The sequence below is a fragment of the Lethenteron reissneri genome, chromosome 15 (genome assembly GCF_015708825.2).
Source record: "Lethenteron reissneri isolate LAM-NWPU_2019-01 chromosome 15, ASM1570882v1, whole genome shotgun sequence".
Lineage (NCBI taxonomy): Eukaryota > Metazoa > Chordata > Hyperoartia > Petromyzontiformes > Petromyzontidae > Lethenteron > Lethenteron reissneri.
This window is the reverse complement of record NC_083793.1, coordinates 9293860-9315286: the sequence shown is the minus strand read 5'-3', so window position 1 is coordinate 9315286 and position 21427 is coordinate 9293860. Positions and strand designations below refer to the sequence as shown.

General features: G+C 49.0%; 1 protein-coding gene across 1 annotated transcript in view; it reads left to right on the top strand.

Annotated features, from left to right (window-relative positions):
- The window catches only part of FBLN2 (fibulin 2), a 71023-nt gene that overhangs the window by 28471 nt on the left and 21125 nt on the right, over window positions 1–21427 (top strand). Inside the window, exons 4-8 of the mRNA XM_061551985.1 lie at window positions 11412–11541; window positions 17376–17505; window positions 19241–19439; window positions 20218–20397; window positions 21104–21169. Of these exons, the coding sequence (XP_061407969.1) occupies window positions 11412–11541; window positions 17376–17505; window positions 19241–19439; window positions 20218–20397; window positions 21104–21169 (705 nt within the window). The remainder of the gene's footprint in view (window positions 1–11411; window positions 11542–17375; window positions 17506–19240; window positions 19440–20217; window positions 20398–21103; window positions 21170–21427) is intronic.

The following is a 21427-nucleotide window of genomic DNA, read 5'->3' as shown; positions in this document are numbered from 1 at the left end:
GTTCAGTAGTAGATTTACAAAAGTGCCGTGCGTTTACATTTGTATGATGGGATGTCAACATTGTTTTGAGAAGGGTGCGACTGCTGTTTTGCCACCTGATGTGACGTTTATTTATAAGCCCCATCTCCATCTGCTCATCAAAAAAACATTGACCTTGGATGTTATGAATGTCATCATCACTATAATCATGCATGTTCTATCCAATAAACCAAATGCCATCATCATCACACAGGTCACTCAATGGGGTTTCAGAAGTAACTCTGCGATATCTGCTTCCACGGGCCGCCCTTTGACACATCTTGTTTTCACTGCTCTGCGAGATATTCGAACGTATAATTCGTCGCATGATGCGACAACGGAATTAAATTGTGAAAAGGGGAACATTATTATTTTTACTCACACGAAATAAAGACAGGGCAATTTGGATTCTAATTAAGTGATCCATCCTACTTCTTCAGGGCAAGCCAGTGCACATCCACACGCACGCACCACACTCGCTCCCATTACGATGGGTCACAGGGATGGACGGGGGGGGGGGAGGATTTATTTGGGCCCCTCTGGGCCGAGTACGGCCACCTCGGGGGAGGCTGGTTCTGGAGGGCTCGCTGTGACACAAAGTGGGCTGTTAAAGCAGAGTGGCTCTGGTTTGGATGAGAGAGCCCTTTTGTCTGACGCACAACGGCCTCTGGCAATCGACGCGTCGCACCCTGCTGCCGCTGCTGCTGCTGCGTGCAGGAGCGAGAGTGGGAGGAGGGGGGAGGGGAATGGGCCAAGTCCAAGTCCCGCCCGTGCTGCTCGCACGGGCGCTGTTTGTGCCGTGCGTCGTGCGCGTCACAAGCGCGGCGCGGTGTGTGTGTGTGCGTGATCTCCGCGCTGCAACTGCGACGAGAAGTTGCGGCTCCTGATTCCCGGGCATGAATGTGCGGTTCCCTTTGGCTCGCGCGTCCGTGCGTGTGTTCATCCCGGGGGAGATTTGTCTTTGTATTCGCAGGGGAGCGGTCGCGCAATGGTTAGCGCACTGCGCTACGAACTCGGCGACCCGAGTTCGATTGCCACTCACGACCGACACCAGTAACGATTAATTACACTGGTCAACAAAAAAAAAAAAATTTTTCTGGCCTGGACTTTTGCAGCTGTTTTAGACTAATTTCAGGGTGCTGATTCCAAATCTGATCTCAGATTTGCTCTATCACATAATTTTTATGCTATCGGCATACCCCATTTTCATTGATTTTACCCGAAACTAACTCTGTCACTTATGATTGCAAGTTGTTGCAAGTTGTTGTCAGTCACTGCTTTAGTGTTAAAATATGGTGCTGTATTTTTAGAATAGTGTGTTTATAATATCATTTTATGTAGATATCCACATTTATTTAATATTTTTCTTCTGCAGTTTTTATTGAAGGTGCAATATTTGATATCTCAAAAACCTGATGTGAGAGACAAAAACTGATGCCAGATTTGGAATCAGCACCCCAAAATTACATTAAAACCGTTGGAATACCTTATGCCAGAAAAAGTGTGTTGACCAGTGTTATTTGTACTATTAAGGGGCCTCCCCTAGGTTGACTCAGCCTCAGATGAGTACCTGGTGCGATGTGTAATATCGCCGCTCCGTGGTGCTGGCCACCCACCTCGTGTGCCATGCCACGCTTAATGTTCTCGCAGACGGAACTTTCCCCATGTATCTGTGTGTAGGCTATACAGGGGATCTTTGTCTGTATGTGTGTGTGCGCGTGCGTGCGAGCTGTGTGCTTGCGTTGGCTGCTGTTGGCCCTGTCCCCCTGCGTGAGTGTGCGATGGGCGAGCGAGTCACGCTGATGACACATTCGTCACGCGGCGGAGATACGAGATCACAGTCCCTGGCCACAGGGCGACCACTGGGCAATTTCACCAAAGACAAAAATCCCCTGTGTAGCGTCAACATACTTTTGGTACGAATGCTCCGAGCGAGTAGCAGTGATGAAGGCTGGCACGGCGCCCGAGCCGGTGGGTGGCCAGCACCACGTCCGGCCGCCTTTGTCTTCCTCGTGGCGATGTTTTCACAAACCGCATCAGGTACTCTTTTGAGGCGGAGTTGATGTAGGTGAGGCCCAGGACCGGTTGAGATAATTAATCGTCACTGGTGTTGGCCGTGTAGAGGGGCATCGAACTCGGGTCGTTGGATTTATAGTACAGCGCGCTAACCGTGACACTACCACTCCCTCCATGGGCAATATGACCACACACAGTGACACATTAAAAGCGGCCTTTCTTCCATTAAAATGAAAATCTGGTCTCTATATCGCTCAATTACTCATGGGAATTTTTTTTTTACTTTTCCCCAGAATTACTTTTGTTATACTTTCTTCTGAGAACGTTAGGAGCACTCATTGCATGCTGATTCTTGATCGTTTTATCCACCTGGGTGCCCGTATAGTGTTATACGAGCACAGGTCCATTGTATTATCATTGTATTCTCATCGCATGATTTATTGCCTGGATAAAAAGCCGCAAGCATTGGGACCCTGATAGCGGCCGAACATTTGTGCAGAACGTTGTGGTGTCTCCTGCATCTTAAAAATCTGCACGTGAGTGTGCGTGCTGGTGGAAAGTGTTCAAATTCCTCACGCGGGGAGCGGTGGTGTAGTGGTTGGCACATCGCGCTATAAAACCGAGGACTCGAGTTCGATTGCCGATCACGGCCAATGTCAGAGAAGTATATATGAACTGGCACAGGGGTCCTCTTCTAGGCTGACTCAGCCTTAAATGAGTACCTGGTGCAGTGTGCAAACATCAGCACTTGGAGAGATAAAGGCGATCACACCACCCCATTGTGTACCGTTCTGGCCTGAATGGTTTCTCGATAACAGCACTTGTCCCAGCAGCTTGTGTAGGTTACACGGTGGACCTCTGTCTCTGTAATCATCTTCTGTACATGCTTGCACGTGTTTGAGTGTTTGTGTGTGTGTGTGCATGTGATGCGTGTGTACATTAGGTGGGTGAATGTGTGCATGTGCATTGCGCTGTGTGCACAAAGGGTGGGTGATGTGTCCACGTGTGCGGCTGTGTGTATGTGTGTGTAGGGGGTTGATTGATGTCTGTGCGTGTGCTCCACCTCCACGTGTATTGGGCGTGTGAATGTGTGTGGTGTTCGCCTGTACGTGCTGGCATGTGTGTGTGTGTGCGGTGTGTGGTTGGGGAGCTGTAGTGCGCTACGAACCCGGTGACTGGAGTTCGATTCCTGCTCATGGTCAACACCAGTGGCGATTGTCTCAACCGGTCTTGGGCCTCCCCTAGGTCGACTCAGCCTTGAATGAGTACGTTTTAACACGATTATAGTCTGCAGTAGTTTCACAGTAGGGGACAATGCCAATGTCGGGGGCAGCAGAGCTCTTTACCCAATTAGATAATTTGTGGGTAATTATTTCAAACTTGGGCTATGACGCCAGCACTGCGTGGCCTACTCCGCTTTGAACAACATCACGCTGTCTTTAACGCCCGCTGCAAAGCAGACAGCGGTCAGTTTCACTTAATTCCCCTGCCGCAGTACTAACCAGGGCGGCCGATGAGCTCGAACCCGCGGAACCTCCGTGACCAAACGGCAAAAACGCAACCGCCGCGCGGGCCGCGTCAGCTTGCACGGCTCCACAGGGCATCTTTGTGCAGCAGAGCCACGTGAGCGAGCGGGAGACCGCGAGGATGCGTGGGCCCGCTGGGCGTGGGCTCTGCCCTGATGGCTTCTCATGCTGCCCGGGCGTAACCGGTGTTGAGTTCCAGCTTGCGCAAGCCGCTCTCTCCCAGGCCGAGGTCTGCAGCTGCAGACTTCAGAGGACCCGTTTATCCCGTCCCCGGGTTGCACGTCGCTCCGGGTGACGTCAAGAAAACAGACGCGACCACCGCCTGCGAACCGAGGGCCCGGCGTGCCCTAAAAAAAGCCAAGTGGGCAGCAACAAATAGCACTCTTTGAAGGTGTGCGTTTTTTTGGTACGTTTATTGGAAAGAGCTAAGGTTATTTGTCGGAGCTTGGGAAAATAGATGATGGGAGAGAATTCCCAAGTGGAGCAGTGAGTGCAAAAATAATACGCAGAAAGAGAAGTGTTGTTGTGACCTCCAGTGTGGTGGTGGTGGTTGAACGCAGTGCGGATGAGACGACACTGGCCTTGGTAGACCAAGGCCTCAACGTGGGTGGAAGAATCAACGAGTGACGTTCACGAGAATAGTGACCACAGTAGTAGCCACAAATGAACCACAGTGTCTTGCTGATTTCGTCAAGGAGCATAATAACCACCACGCAAATTCCAGTCATCCTCGCAGCGGCTTTTGGGTAAGCATCGAACAAAGACGGTCACTGCATCGCGCGCTTTCAGATGGGCTTCTGCGGCTGTCTGGAACGCTCTTTTTTTCGATATTAGTAAGCTACTGGAGCTATGCACTTTAAAATCTAGATCGAAAACTCATTTCTTTAGAACTGATTTTTGTGTTTAGCTTGTCCTTCTTCCGCACCTCCAATTAGCACGGTTGACTACATACGGTACGAAAGGAGTTCAACATACATACATAGTGATAGGGGAGTCTTCTTATTTTGAATAGATTACATCAACCATTGGAGCTTGAGTTGTGAGCGACTAAGCCATTCAATTGGTTTGTCTGAGAGACGGCGGTTTGCAGATAACACCCAAATCATTGCCTTCGAATGCATATTTTGGAGTGATACGGTGTTGGGTGACCGCCCGCCCGCCGCTGAGCGCGCGACGAGAGTAAAAACGGTGCACGGTACAAATAGTGAAGATAACTGCACTCAAATTGTAGATGTTGCGTGTTTACTCTCTGGCACACCAGTGTGCTAAAGTGTTAACTAATTGGCACGTATCTAACTAAAAACAACAGCAACTTTATTACGAGTGAACGAAACTCAACACGTTCGTCAATAACACAGCGTGTTTCAGGCAATGTGCTATGAATGAATCGTCGCCGATTACATTTGTTACATTTGTTTTATTTTAAGGCCACAGTGTTACTGACCGATGTGTTGAGTATTTTTTGTGTGTTTTTTTTTTGTTAATCGTGCTCGCGCACCAATCTGCCAACGCAGCAGCAGCAGCAGCCAAATATTTCGTCATATTCTTGGTTCTTTCGGTAAAGTCATGTATGAATGTGAAGCCCTGCAGTCACGAAAGCTTAAAATCTAAATATTTTGTCGTTTGATTTTCAAGTGCGGCGAGGTGCGCCCCACGAGAAGAGGGGGTGTTTGCTGCCTGTTTGGACGCTGCGGGCATCAAGCGTTCGCTCATCCGTGCGTTCGACGGACGCCGCGCTTGGCGAGTTAGCGAGGTGTGCGGGGATCGTAACCTAACGGGACCACCTGTTGGCCCGCCGCCACCAAAGAGCCACTACGTGCGATGTGTTTGTACATGACAGCCGGTCTTTATTTATGCAAGTACTTATTTATATTCGCGTTTTTAAGCAATATTTACAGACCCATTGCCGGGGTAACGCTTGGGTTGTTAAAAATGTTTTCCCATTCATACGTATCAAAGTAATTATAATCATAATACCCACATTTGAAGTTGCAACAAGGCCCGAAATTGATTTTGCAGTCATTATTTGAATCGTTTAGTCTAGAAAACTGAGTGAATAATGAGACGCAACCATGGACTTAAGCCCTTGTGAACTCCACATAGCCAAGTCTGCCCACGTCATATCTTCAGTCTGGGATTTTTTTTATATAAAACAAATTAGTTTGAACCATTCCCTTCGGCCATAAAATAGCCGAGATTATATTTGCCGATTTGAGGCACACCTATGCTGAACTAAACTTGAACTGAATTCGCTGCGACGCCTCTGCTCAAGTTTTCAGGCCACTTCAAGTGAAATGACAATGGTGGGGGACAGGACGGTGCTTTGGGAAGCAGGGAAATTGCTGGTTGGTGTGTGGATCTCTGCTGCTAGGAGGCTGCGGGAGGTTGAAGGGGGGAGTCCGTGACTTGTACTGCAGACGGCTTTGCGAGCAGTGGCCGGTGGGGTAGGTGTCAAACCAAATGGATTTCCTCGTGCTCGAAAGCTCTCTCCGTTGGCTTCACAACTGCTGCCGCTGCTGCTTATGCATACCAGATGGACTGGCCAGACCGTGGGAGGAGAGGGAGGTGCGTTTCTCGTGGAAACTGACGTGCTAGTTGTAGAGCCTCGAGGCTTTGTCGGCAATTGGCCGCTTGTGGGTGATCGTTAAAAAAAACAACTCCAGTAACTCCCGCCACCTTCCCTCCCTCCCTCCCTACTTCCCCTGCAGCAGCCACCATTCACCCTTCAGTCCCGTCCCGTCCCGTCCCCCACCACCACCACCCACCCTCTACCCTCCGGCATCCTCGCTCCATCCCCCATCGCAAAACTTTCCGCCACCCCCACCCTCCTCCCCATCTTTGGCTCAGTAGCAGCACCACCGCAGCAGCAGCAGCAGGACCCGGCGTTCCGTCACGCGTTCTGCGTTCTCGCGGCCCCAAGCTCAGAACAAACGTAGCCAAGATGGGTCTCGCTCCGCAGGCCTTCGCTGCGCTCTGGGTCTCGCAGCTCCTTATCGCGTGTGCAGGTAACGGCTTCGGTGGCGGAATTGGCGGTGGTATCGGTGGCCGCGTATGTGACGGCGGTGTCGGTGGTGGTGGTATTGGCGGTGGTATCGGTGGCCGCGTATGTGACGGCGGTGTCGGTGGTGGTGGTATTGGCGGTGGTATCGGTGGCCGCGTATGTGACGGCGGTGTCGGTGGTGGTGGTATTGGCGGTGGTATCGGTGGCCGCGTATGTGACGGCGGTGTCAGTGGTGGTGGTATTGGCGGTGGTATCGGTGGCCGCGATTGTGGCGGCGGTGGCGGTAACTTAGATGTGGCGATGTTGCCCTCGGCGCGCCAGCGGCTATAGTTTCCTGGCGGATGATGTGGGGCACGTGGATTACGCAGATCGTGGCTACGTAGACGAATGAGGTTGGAATATGGTTTTGGAGAAGTTTCTTCACCAAATATACCGTTTTAGTGGCCTTTTTTTAGTTTGCGGCCAGATTTTTTTCGTAAGCGGAGAGAAATAAAACGCCTTCTGACAGGGAGCAGGGGGAGATGGATCGAACGGGCCGACGGAGTCTGATGGGTTTTAGCCAACGAATGAGGCCAGATTTGTTTGGTTTTGTAGCAAACTCACATTAACAGTCCAAAAAAACTGAAACATGTTGGCGCGGAGTGGTGCCTGTAAAGAGCAGTTGCTGCCAAAGTAATGAAACAGTAATGGTGCCCAATGCACACGTGTGTGCCTATGTACGTTTGTGGGGAGCGATGGCGCAGTGATCAGCAGATTGCTCTACGAAACCAGTGACCTGAGCTCAAATCTCAGCGACAGCTATCACCAGTGGCTCGTGATATCCGACCGAACAAGTCCTGGTCATCCTCTGGATCAGCTCAACCTTAAACATGTACCTGGCGCAGTGGTGAGACAGAGATCATGGACCTGATGCTGGCCACCCACCCACGTATGTGCCGTGCCGGCCTTCAGACGTGCTACTCGCTAACAGCACTTGCTCCAACAGTCTGTTCAAGGCTCTACAGGAGATCTTTGTCTTTTGTGCGTGTGTGTGGGGCGTGCGATCTCGTCAGAAGTGGGGAGTGGTAGTGTAGTGGTTAGCACGCTGCGCTACGAACCTGGTGGCCCGAGTTCGATTCCCGCTCACAGCCAACACCAGTGACGATTATCTAAACCAGTCCTGGGCCTCCCCTAGGTAGACTCTGCCTCAAATGAGTACCTGATGCGGTGCAGAAACATCGCCAGGAGGGAGACAAAGGCGGCTGGGCATGGTGCTGGCCATCCATTCCCTCGTGTGTCGTGCCGGCCTTTATAGGTGCTCGCTAACAGCACTTGCCCCAACAGTCTGAACAGGCTATACGGGCGATCTTTGTCTTTGTCATCATAAGTGAAACGTTCTCAAATGAGTTTGCTGATTTTCTCTTCGTCTTTAAACCTGTAAGTTACGACGCGAGCTACGGAGATGCCCCCTGGCTCGATCGTCATCGGCGATGAATCGGGCAAGTCGAGGTGACACGAGCACGTGGTGGTTTTTCTAGCCAAGGCGCCCCCTCCCCGCACCCCCCCTCTCACGTACTCTACGGACCTTATCACGCTCCGCTCGAGCGCCATCACCCTGAGAGGACGCAGACGCGCCGCTGTCGACCTCGGGGCGGTCCCTTGCGAGACGCCGGGGTCACGCGGGCTGCTACGAGGCAAAGGTGGCAGCTTGATGAATTAAGGAAATGCCCGGCAATATGTTTCTTTGGCAAGCTGCTGCTTCGGTGAGAGCAAGCGCCCTGACCTGTGTGGTCAAGGGGGCTTTCAGGTAGAGGAGGTACACGTGGGTGGTCTTAGTTTTTACTGCAGTCGTCTTTAAAAACATTTTTACTTTCACGGATGAATCGGGGCTCCCTCAAGTTATAATGCCTGTCGTGTTCAAGGCAGCAGATCTGAACTCCCTTCTGTTTTTTTTCATTTCCATCTGTGATTCTTGGCTTGGGTACTCGCGAAGCTCAGTCGGGCTTTGTGTGGAGCTGGGGTGGGTTTTTTTTGTTGTAAAAACCAAAATACCACATGCGCACTTTCTTTCTGCAGAAATATTGTACAGCCGAATGAAAAGTTATTTTTGAGGAGCGTTTTTTTTAAAGCTCAGCCTGGCTTTTGTGTCCCGCTGGAACGCTCGCTCGGCCTAAGAGGGCCCCACACTGTGTTGCGCATGAGCGTCGTAATTTATCGGAGCGGTTGACAAATCGTTTAAAAAAAAAACTATTGAGAGCAAACAAAAAAGAGTCCTGGCCAGACTTCCTCGTAGTAACTCCAAAAGTAATTAACTTTACTTTGGACCGTGATTTGCAATTTTATGGTACAGGTCACGATTAATAAAACTGAGGACATAATCCATCTTTGAGATGTATTCGGGTTCGAGAAGCACTTTCTCAGCTCTCCATTCTAAAACAGAACCCTTGGCAGATTCTACAAAAACAATTGAAAAAAAATTACTCTAAATGTGAGCGATTTCATTTCAAGGTTTGTGGTTGCCAATGTTGGAAAGTTCAAAAACTTTGATTTGATTTTTCATTGTGATGTGATCTTTTCCCCTTCACTAAAGTTTACACTTTAATCCCATGTAAGGCCATGTAATATTACATGGGGTCTCTCATTTAGAGACCGCGCGCTACGTTTACATTATTAGAATATTTTTGTGATACTGCATTGGCAGCGGTGCATAAGCACAAATAACAAAAACTCAACACCGCAATCAATAACACTGTGGTCCTTAAAAGGAACAATTATGTAACATGCAATGTTTTGGGAAATGGCCCTTCTTCATAACATACGTCACAAAAATAGATAATCACTCCTTTAGCCCTCCCACCAGGCAGTAATCTTAGCCAATTTATGAGATAGTGCCGAAACCCGACTGGTAGAACTTGTACATTCCAAAGCAATTGTAAGATGGTGTCACTTTAAAAAAAAAAAAAACCTCCTGCATTGGCAGTTATATGATCGCGACAAAAATCATGTCCTTTATTATTAACACTGCCTTGCAACCCCACAAAAAATACAGTCGGCCGGCTGACATTTCAAGCAGTGAACCTTCCGCTATGAAGGATGGAGGTGGCAGTGTTAGCCCGCTGCATATTTTTCTCTTCCACTTTGGAGTAGAGGGGGCCTGAAATATGAGTGTGGAGTATACAGGGAGGGGCAGCATAAGTGTCTTTCCCTGTCACAACCATCAGAGCGGAGAAATCACTTCTGCTCCTTCCCTGTGTTGTTTTTTGCTTGATAAGATAGTGTTCATATTGAAGGTGATTGATTTTTGTTTAGTGTCAAATTAACGACAACATTTTGATGAACTGATAACATTTTTCAGAATAAAGGAGCCTGGGTTCGATTCCCGACTCGGGTGCCTTTTCTGTGTGGAGCTTGCGTGCTTTCTCCCCCTGCTCTGCGTGGGTTTCCTTCAGGCTCTCTGGTTTCTTCCCATGACAAAAAAAACCCACCATACAATGTCACCGGTATTGACCAAAATATCCCAGTGCCGAAAATATGTCCTGAAAAAATCACTCAATTGAGATTGCACACCGAGAAACATCGCCACCAGCTGCAGCAAACACTTGTCAGGACTCTCCTGTAAAGGAATCTTGAGACTCAGTGAGGACCTTCCTGGGTAAACAAGCCTAAACATAATACTTACAAACGTGTGTTCTTTTACAGGTCTTGTTTGTCAGATAAGAGCCACCCCCCTCTTTATTTCCCACCCCCCTCCCAATTGAAATGTACAATGATTGTGCTACATCTTGTGATCAAACGCAGAATAAATTTGCATCCCTCGCGGAGCGGTAGAATATTTCCAGTCAGCGAACGAACCATAGAAGTGAATATCTCAAAACTACTTCTGACATCCCTTTTCAAGTGACCTCTGTTCTACATAGCAGCAGGGAGCAGCAATTTCCCACCCGCCCTGCCACGGAGAGTAATGTTCGTCACATTTTGACATCCCGACCGATGTTTTTCATTCTCAGGGCTAGGAATTCAGCTGAATTAGATTTAACATGGTAGTTTTTTTGTGTGTGTGCAGTCATTGGTCACCGGGCAGAGATCTTAAACTCCCTTCACTCAAGAACTCAGTTTCATAATGGGGAGCTGCCTGGTTTCGAACCCAGGATCTCAAGGTGCAAAAATGACAAAACTAAACGAAAATACGTTTTATTTTACAAGAAAAAACCCATTGAGATATATAGCTTTTTTTGGAAGCAAGCTGGCCACAAATGATAGCTGAACGAAGTGGCTTATGTGGAAATGTACAACAGCCAAATACTTTAAATGCATGTTTCTAAATGTGGAGTGAAAAACCAGAGGACCTGGCGAAAAATCTACGTGACCACGGGAATAGAGACATACAAATTACAAATATGCAGGCGTCACGAGTCGGAATCTAACCCACAACCACTTGCATACCAGGCGAGGGAGTTAACATCTCGCCACCGCGGCACGATCCTGCTTTGGCAGTGGTGCACAAACACAAATAACAGCCTGCAATGGGAAGGTCCACAGCCTTATAAAGAGGATATATTGTCTAAAACGTCACCTATGATATGTTTATTTTCATCTTCAGGGCCAGGTTATTGGCGAATGTGTTGAGTTCATGTCAATGTTTGTTCCCTGACTTTAAACGAGTCCGGGTTGTCGCAGTGGTCACAGCAAGAAGGGTCTGGTTTAGATTCTTGACTTTGGCACCTCTCTGCGCCGAGTTTGTATTTTCATTTCATCCAGTTCCCAGACTTAGTGTGGCCTTCCTGGGTAAATAAGCATCGTGGTTATTATAGCTGCGTGAGTTTACTCATGTGACAGTGTTCCCACACGTGTATGTGTGTGTGTGTTTGCAGCGGTGTTGCCAGTAACCTCACCGGAGGAGCTCATCCACAGCTGCTGCGCGGCGGGGCAGCAGTGGGCAGCCGAGACGGGTCGCTGCGGGAACATCCCCATGTCCGGGGCACAGGGGGCAGACGACTGCAGGTGCAGCATCACTCCCCCCTCCCCTCCCCCCCCACCACTTTTGTCTCATCTCTCACCACCACCGCCAGCCCCCCAAAAATACGGTCACTGCATCGCGCGCTTTCAGATGCGCTTCTGTAGCCGTCTGGGACGCTCTTCCTTCCGATATTCGGAAGCCACTGGAGCTATGTACTTTTAAATGACTTAGATTGAAAACTAGTTTGCTTAGAACTGCTTTTTGTGTTAAGTTTGTTGTATTTCCCCCGCACCTCAGATTAGCCATGGTTGGCTATGTACGGGGCAAAAGAAGTTCAACACACACCCCCCCCCCCCCCCCCCCCAGCAGCGGTAGGCGCAGAGAACTCCACTGCGCACAGACCACACGCCCCTCGTTGCCACCTTCTTATGAAGACATACAATGAATGCACAGCAGTAAATGCGTGCGTCGACGTATAAAGAAGGCCTCGAGAGAGGAAAGGGCAGCACTGCAGGAAGCGATCGCCCTGACCAGACACAGAGAGGAGGATAACGTTCCACCAGTTTCATCGTCGGCCAAAAAAACATGATGCCCGATGGAAAAGAAGAGCAGAGTGACACAAAGCCAAAGACAACGATCCCCTGTATAGCCTGAGTAGATTGTTGGGGAAAGTGATGTTAGCGAGTAGCACCTATGAAGGCCGGCACAGCACACGAGGGGGTGTGTGGCCAACACCACGCCCGACCGTCTATGTCTCCCCAGTGGCGATGTTTACACACCGCACCAGGTACTCATTTGGGGCTTAGTCCAGGAGCTTGCTGGGTAGCTTTGGGGGATCAGAGAGATGCTGAGTCGACACTGCTGAGATCTTCTTGGGTTTGAATCCGATGTCTCGTCGGTAGCAGCGTCTCCTCCCGGAACGTCTGCAACCGCCCCATGCGAATCGTAAATAGACACCGACGTTTCTAGACAGCGAGTCCGGGATTAATTTGGAGCCAAAGAAAATTCAAACAAAGCTGAGAAAATAAAGTGCAAATGCCCAATGTCCTGAGTGTTAGGGACAGTGGCCTAGCTATCATTTGTGCAGGCAGTGCAACTGCACCGGGGCCCAATGGCCAAAGCGGCTCAGGTGCTGGGCTACGAATAAGGGGTTCACGCTGGACAGGGGTCCCATTTCATTGCTTGTACCCAGTGCCCCATGCCAACCACGCCATGCCACTACATTAGGGCCAAACGCACTGCTGTATGAAGCATCCAATGCCAATGTATTACATTCTCGTGGGCAGTAGAGCCTGCTGCTTTATAGCAGGCTTATGTATACTATACAGTATGTTATTAAAATGTTACACGCTGTAGCTAGACATCTGTAGACAATAAAAAACATTCAACCCACTGCTTAGCTCACTTGATCTTGACTCAGGGTACAGAATGAAGGAGTGGTGGTGCAGCGTTTAGCATGCTGTGTTTTGGAACCCGGCTTCTTGAGTTTTGATTCCCAGTTAGGGCTAACATCATTGGTGAGTGATATCTGAGCCGGTCCTGGATGCGCGCTTGACCCGACTCACACTGATCAGCTTGCTGAAGTATGGTCACACAATCAACCGTCCATGACTAACACAGCGTGAGGAGACCTTCACCAGGAAGTGTACTGTTTTGACAAAGTGCTGTAAACGAGTATTGTTTTTATTATCGTTATGTAGTGAAGTATATATATATCAGTGTTCTTCATTGCAAGGCCCACGGGCCACTGATGGCCCCTGATGGCCTTTAGTGTGGCCCCCGACAAATATACAGTGAGGGAAAAAAGTATTTGATCCCCTGCTGATTTTGTACGTTTGCCCACTGACAAAGAAATGATCAGTCTATAATTTTAATGGTAGGTTTATTTGAACAATGCATTTTAATGAGGGAAATAAGTATACTTATTTCCCTCATTAAAATGCAAATCAATTTATAACATTTTTGTCATGCGTCTTTCTGGATTTTGTTGTTGTTATTCTGTCTCTCACTGTTCAAATAAACCTACCATTAAAATTATAGACTGATCATTTATTTGTCAGTGGGCAAACGTACTAAATCAGCAGGGGATCAAACACTTTTTTCCCTCACTGTAGATGCAGAGCAACCACTACAATTTCACGTTCAGGTTGGTCTAGCCAGATAACCGCGTCAGGAGCAGCGGAGCGGCATCGCCGCGATGTCTCCTTCGTACTGTGGATCGGGCATTGCGTCGTTATACGGTCTGTTCTGCGTGACCACAGTCGCATGCTCCTGGGGAGTTTTAAATTTCACATTTTGTGCATCAGGTATCTGCATCTGTCATTGATGTCTTATTGGTGAATGTGGCTCTCTGAAAATTAGTGAAGCTCACTTTTATATACAGGGTGCTTCAACATTTTTTAACACTTCTGAGAATTTCCAACAATATCACAAGAAAACTGCCTCCGGGCTCTGGAGACTACCTGGAGAAGATTCCAGGCACGTGTTGACAATTATGGCGAACAAGTGGAGACTCCATAATAGAGGTTTTTGGGTTAGATCGCGTAAATATATAAATGTGTCGTTAAAACTCGCCACCACCCGACACAGCCAACTAGTAAGGGTTGTCACGTAAACAGAATATGCCAATTCGTCACTAGTACAGCACATTCAACACGTTAAAGAAGCGCTGCAAATGAACGGTTACAATGATGCACAAATCAATGATACACAAATCAACAGGGCGTTGAATACCAAAACCAAATCAAATAACAAGAACATTGAAACTGCCCAAGTAATTAAAATGATCAAAATACCGTCCATTGCGGGAGTAACTCATAAACTAGCCAGATGTTTAGAAAAACAAAACATCCGAGTCAGATTTGGCACGGTACATAAAATACAGAAATCAATATCTGGTAGAAAAGATGTATTACCGAAGCTATCAAGAGAAGGTGTGTACAGGATTAACTGCACATGTGGTAAATGTTATGTTGGGCAAACAGGACGAATGATCAGCACGAGACTAAAAGAACATCAGAGAAATATTTAATTATCCCAAATACAACTGTCAGCAGTAGCAGAACACGCGTGCCAACAAGGACACTCAATTGATTTTGATAATGTTGAAGTTTTGTGCAAACTAGCTACTACTTGCCAAGACTAATTAGAGAATCTATCGAAATTGAAAGAAATAAAATAACTTTAACCGTTCGGATAGCTACCGCCTTAGTGCTGCTTGGAAGCGAATAATCGAATGATACATTATTTAAATGCTTGCCTACAAAGGGCAGCGTACTTCAATAGGGATTACCGTTGGTACGGCTATTTTAATAAACACAACAGACGGGAATGACAAGTTCAAAGGGCTCGCATAAACATTAAGACTTCTCAACTAATCTGGCTGTTGCCTGATGAAGCTGGTTGTAATTACTGGCGAAACGTCGTACTCATTTTGTAAATGTTATGGCCTGGCTCTTCAGCACACCGGTGTGCTGTACTAGTGACGAATTGGCCACGTTCTGTTTACGTGACAACCCTTACTAGTTGGCTGTGTCGGGTGGTGGCGGGTTTTAACGACACATTTATATATTTACAACACGATCTAACCCAAAAACCTCTATTATGAATACTTTTTGACTTTTTGAAGCTATTAACATACATTTGTTATCATGTTACAGTGTATTATCCGTTATATTTCCTATATAAGTGTTAACATGTTTTTGAAGTACCTGGTATATAGTACGTAGTTTAGGTTTGTGGGGAGCTCTTTGATTGTGGACCAATAGCACCATCTTCTGGCCAGGGTGAGAAGACGCATGGATGGGCTGTGTGGGCTCCTGTAACTTACTCCGGTGTTTGTTTGATGGCATTGCTCCGCTGGCAATGCAATGAATCATTGATTCGTGAATTAACATCAGTCCTCAAGACCACGATGCATGCATTGGCATTGCATCACACAGCGAGCATGCCAATGCTGTGCCAATGTTGGCATATGGTTGCAACCGTAGGACCAATGTTGGGCCAATGTCCCACCATCCCGTGTTTGCTGGGTAGTCTGAGTTGTGTAAACGTTCTGCACATTATCCTTTAGACTGCTGTCTTAGAACGAGATGGAACAAACGAGACCGATGAACTGACAGGGCGCAAACAATATTGACGGAACAAAGCGGAAGTCAGTGTAGAGGAGACGGAACAGTCCAGATAATACTAATACAAACAAGACAAACGTTTCTTCTTGAATTTATGACAATTCGTTGAACGGCAGGGGACATGGCAGGCGAGAACTACAGAATCCTGGATTGTGATACCAGCATCAGGTCAAGAGATAAAGTCTCCATTCACATCTCTCCCAGAGCCGTCCAATCCATGATAGAGAACAGCCCTCGTAAGCGCAATATCGCAGAGCCACCTCTGAAATGTCCTCAAGTGACTTCTGTTTGATACAGAGGGGGGAGGGGCAGCACGTGCCCATCCGCGCTGCCACCAAAAGTAATGTTCGTCGCATAAAAGTAAAATCGATATTTTGTTATACTCTTTCATTCTTTCGGTAAAGTCACGTAGGTAGAAAAAATAAAAGAAAAATATATATCACGTTTCAGCACTTCCACTGCTGGATTTTTTTCCGCCTGAGGACGATCGCTTGTGTTGCGATTGAAAAGTCGTGATATATTATTTTTGGTTTTATTTTATTTTTCTACCTACGTGACTTTACCGAAAGAACCAAAGGGTATGGATTCCTGCAGTCACGAAAGCTTCAAATCAAGATCGAAATTTTTTTCTTTCAAAGATGAAAGTTAGTCAAATTAAGTGCAGAACCAAATTTAGTGTGATATATATTTATTTTACGCAATCATTGGTGACTGGGAGGAGATCATCAACTCCACCAGACCTGAGAACCCGGTTTAATTCCAGTCAGCTGTCTGGATTTGGACCCAAGATCTCACCAGTGTCAGCCTGGTGCTCTGACCTCTGCACCACATGTCCACTTACTCGCTTTAAATTACACTTGTTGTTTTCATTGGTGCTCGAATGTTCTAGAGAGGGCCACAGGTCGATATAGCCAGAGGTAACCCTGTCGCCCAGGTCTCTCGCAAATGATACATTATCTTGAGTTCTCGCCTGGTTACACAAATACAACTTGACTTGAGCTGAGCGTAGAGGCATCTGTGCCATGGTACGTGTGGCCTGCGAGGTAGCACAGCAGTTAGCGCACTGCGCCACCCGAGTTTTATTCTCGCTCGCGGCCAACGTCAGTGACGAAAAGATCTGAACCGGTCCTGGGCCTCCCCTAGGCTGACTCAGCCCTTAACGAGTGTAGAGGAGTAGAGGAGAGTGGTGGCGTCGTGTGCGCTGTCCGGTGCGATGACATCACGGGACGTGGGGTCGCACGCGCTGGGCAGTGCACGTGACGTCACGCCTCCTAGGGTATTTAAGGGATACCCCGTGACGTAAGCGGGGTCACTATAGGAACGGGGATAGTAAACAGGGTGAAGAGGGAACCAGGGATAGTGATAGGGATCGAGTAGTGAGTCTGGGGAGAAGCCGGTGGTAGCTGTAGAGGTGAGAGACCGGAGCTAGCCGGCAGGGACCCGGACTCAGAGTAGGACCCCTAGCCCCTGGGAGTTGTGTACCCTGTGTAGTATGGATAAGTGTTAATAAACCCTGGCGGAAGCCCCTAACTTACCTCCGTCTCCGAGTACGTACGTCGGAACTACTCAACACGAGTACCTGTTGTGGTGCGTAAATATCAGCATTCGGGAGACCAAGACGGCCAGGCGTGGTGCTGGCCACCCATCCCCATGCCTGCCCGGCCTTCATATGTCCACGCTAACAGCACTTGCCTCACCAGTCTGTTGGAAGTCTCTCACGAGGGATCTTTGTGCGGTCTGCGAGGCAGGGTGGTGCAGGAGCAGTGCTGCATGGCCTTTCTGCACGACGCCAATTGCCAGGCGGGGGTGGTGGCGGCTCGCAGTGGGGGCACCTGCACATCGCTCGCCAACGACGTGTGCGAGGCCAACCTCTACAAGGTGCCCGGCCGTCGCCCGCGCCAATGTCCTTCTCCCCCGTCGCCTACGCCACCGCCATCGCCCGCACCGCAACGGCAGCCACCCTTATCACTTGCACTAGCGTCTTCGCCTCATCGCCTGTGCCACTGCTGTGGTCAGCGCCACTTTACCGAGTCACATAGAACTGCTGTTTTGTGTTTAGTTTGTTGTCCTTTACCTCCGCACCTCCGATTAGCACGGTTGGCTGCGTACGGTGAAAAAGAAGTTCAACATGTATACAACATCACGGGCAACTTGCTTTACCTCAGCAGTGACGCTACCACTATCATCTACAGTTTTATGCATCTAAGGCGACCAGCTTTACCGCATCAACAACACTACAGCAACCAGCTTAACCTCATCAACAACACCACAGCAACCAGCTTTTACCGCATCAACAACACCACAGCAACCAGCTTAACCTCATCAACAACACCACAGCAACCAGCTTTTACCTCATCAACAACACCACAGCAACCAGCTCTACCTCATCAACAACACCACAGCAACCAGCTTTACCTCATCAACAACACCATAGCAACCAGCTTTACCTCATCAACACCACAGCAACCAGCTTTACCTCATCAACAACACCATAGCAACCAGCTTTACCTCATCAACACCACAGCAACCAGCTTTACCTCATTAACAACACCATAGCAACCAGCTTTACCTCATCAACACTAGCACCCAACTTTACCTCATCAACAATACCACAGCAACCAGCTTTACCTCATCAACACCACAGCAACCAGCTTTACCTCATCAACAACACCATAGCAACCAGCTTTACCTCATCAACACTAGCACCCAAATTTACCTCATAAACAATACCACAGCAACCAACTTTACCTCATCAACACCACAGCAACCAGCTTTACCTCATCAACAACACCATATCAACCAACTTTACGTCATCAACACCACAGCAACCAACTTTACCTCATCAACAACACCATAGCAACCAATTTTACCTCATCAACACCACAGCAACCAGCTTTACCTCATCAACAACACCATAGCAACCAGCTTTACCTCATCAACACCACAGCACCCAACTTTACCTCATCAACAATACCACAACACCAGCTCTACCTCATCAACACCACAGCAACCAGATTTACCTCATCAACAACACTACAGCAACCAGATTTACCTCAACAACAATACCACAGCACCCAACTTTACCTCATCAACAACACTACAGCAACCAGCTTTACCTCATCAACAACACCACAGCAATCAACTTTACCTCATCAACAACACCACGGCAACCAGCTTTACCTCATCGCCTACAACACGACAACGTGACGGCAACCTTTACCTAATCAACAACAACACCACTGTCGCCTACATCACCATGACCACTATCTTTACCCCATCACGTGTGCTACCGCTATCGCCTAAACCATCACCACCACAGCCACCTCAGCCACCACCTTTACCTCATCACCGACACCTCCACCACTTTCGCCTATAGCACAATGCTCACCTTCACCACCTTCACCACCACCGCCACCACCGCCACCACAGCCACCACCACCTTTTATAAAAGGGTGACACGTGAACACGTCCAAGCCCTTGTCCAGTGCCATTCACCTGTGCTAATGGCTGCCTTTTGACGCTCGCTTTCACCTTGTGCCTGACCCTCCGCGTTGTTCTTCTGCCTTCTCTGGCCCCTCACTTCCCCCATCACGCCGGTCACCCCGGGCACCAGCAATGCTGCGACTGCTGCTCGCTGGGCATGCGCGCGCGCATCCGCGGGCACGGCTGCGGCGACGTGCCGGCGCTGGGCCACGCGTGTAGCCGCGTGTTCCGCGGCTGCTGCGAGGAGGCCCAGAACCTGATCCCCCTGCCGGGGGAGGGCGCCGGGCCACGCCGACCGCGCCAGCCCGAGACCGCCACGGACGCGCAAGGTGCGGTTCGGCGGACATCCCCCCCCCCCCCACGCCGGGAAACACGCCAGCGTTGGCCCCGAAGTTGGCGCAACGTCCCCCTGCGGTTATTGGGGCCTTTGCGTTTTCACGCCGGCGGGCACCACTTAACCCTTTTCTCCGTTCCGATTGACGGACGCGTACGTCGTAATTTTTCGTAAAAGGCCACGCGGGAGGGCGTGTGGCACAGTTTTGGTACCATCTAGCGTAGAGTGCGGTCGTGTCGCTACAGTTCGCTGTGGTGAGTACAATGTATTTAAAAACAGTGGAGCTATGCCTCTCTCGATAAAATTTACGCTAACCTCTTGCACATTCCGAGATTCAGCGGTGAATTGGACCCACGCTGCAACTTGCAGACTTCTCGGACCGGGAAAGGGTTACATTCACCAGAGCAGTGGTTTTTCCAAACTCTATATTCGTATTTATTTACTTATTCACGTGTCTGACTGGATTTGATCTTCAGTCTTTTTCGTATGGCTGACGCTGATGAAGTGAAAAACAGCTGTTTTTTCTTGCTGTGGTTGTCCCACCTGATGACGATTGCTTGTGTTGCGATCGAAACGTCGTGATCTATTATTTTTCTACCTACGTGACTTTACCGAAAGAACCGAATGAATGAAGATCCCTGGCAGCGGCCGGCAAATTACATTTCTCATCAACGACGACGGAGCGAGGCGACGGTGCTGTGGCTCACGCGGTCTTCGTGCTCGTGGCGATGAACCTGGGGTGGTGGTGCGCTCCTCTCCCTCCGCGGTTGCAGCGCTGGCGGGCGGCGCCGGCTTCGGCGAGACGGAGGCGGGGGCGGCCGACGACCTGGACGAGTGCACGCTCTACCCAGGGCAGCTGTGCCAGCAGCTCTGCGTCAACACTGCCGGATCGTTCCGCTGCGCCTGCTTCTCTCGTCACCGGCTGCAGGCCGACGGACGCTCCTGCTTGCCCGGTGAGCCGCGACGTCGTGAATGGTGGGGTGGTGGCGGTGGGGCGGTTCGAACTCAGTTGGCCGGGTACACGGCAAAGTGTGCTAACCGCCGCTCCACCGCTTCCCGCCTAACCCTCCTTACTATGAATAATTGTTAATCAATTAAGGATAAGCATGGGTTACGTAATGCTATCCAATGTGTGTTTGCCCTCTGAAGTATTTAATTAGTAACGCAAGCCGATGGCCAGCTGTCAGGGAACAATGCATTCGCATATTTGTAAATATTTATTTTTGCTGTGTTGTTTGTGTCTTCCAAGTATGAGGCAAATCCCCCTTTGATCAATGTGGCCGGTTTTCAACATGGTACGTCCCAGATTTGAAGTTTTCGTGAGTGCAAGGATTCATACTCTTTGGTTTTTTCGGTAAAGTCACATAGGTAAAGAATAAAATGTAAATTATTTTAATTTTTTACCTACATGACATTACCGAAAAAACCAAAGAGTATGGTACGTCCCTCATAGCAGAGCCACTCCACAGAGAGGTTTTGTTCATATCGGGTCACGGTTTTATGGAATCACAGCATCTCGCCGTTAGAGATGGACGGAGAGCTTGTGCACTAATGCTTTCGATGTTAGAGTATTTGGAGAGCGTTCAAACGATCGGTGTTTGGTGGGTTGTGTGCGACGAGACAATACCTCGCGTTTAAGAGAGGACCCCCTCTTTGCAGACAACGAGGATCGGGGGGACCGACTGGAGCTGCACCAGGGGCAGAACCACGTGGACAGATGCCAAGGTGCACACATCTCATTCAGAATCAGTCGGAGATCATTCAGAATATGTATTTGTATTGGAGGAATCTGATGAGCTAGACAGCTCTTTTTCACAGATGTCCGGTAGTTCAGAACACACATAATCATCATCATCCATGGGTGTATCCACTGCTGGATGAAGGTTTCCTCACACCAGTTGCATCCTTTAGCACCCTGCAGTGCCACGATCCACGTTCTCTCCTGCCCAGGGAATGATCTCATCGCTCCATCTCCGCAGGGAA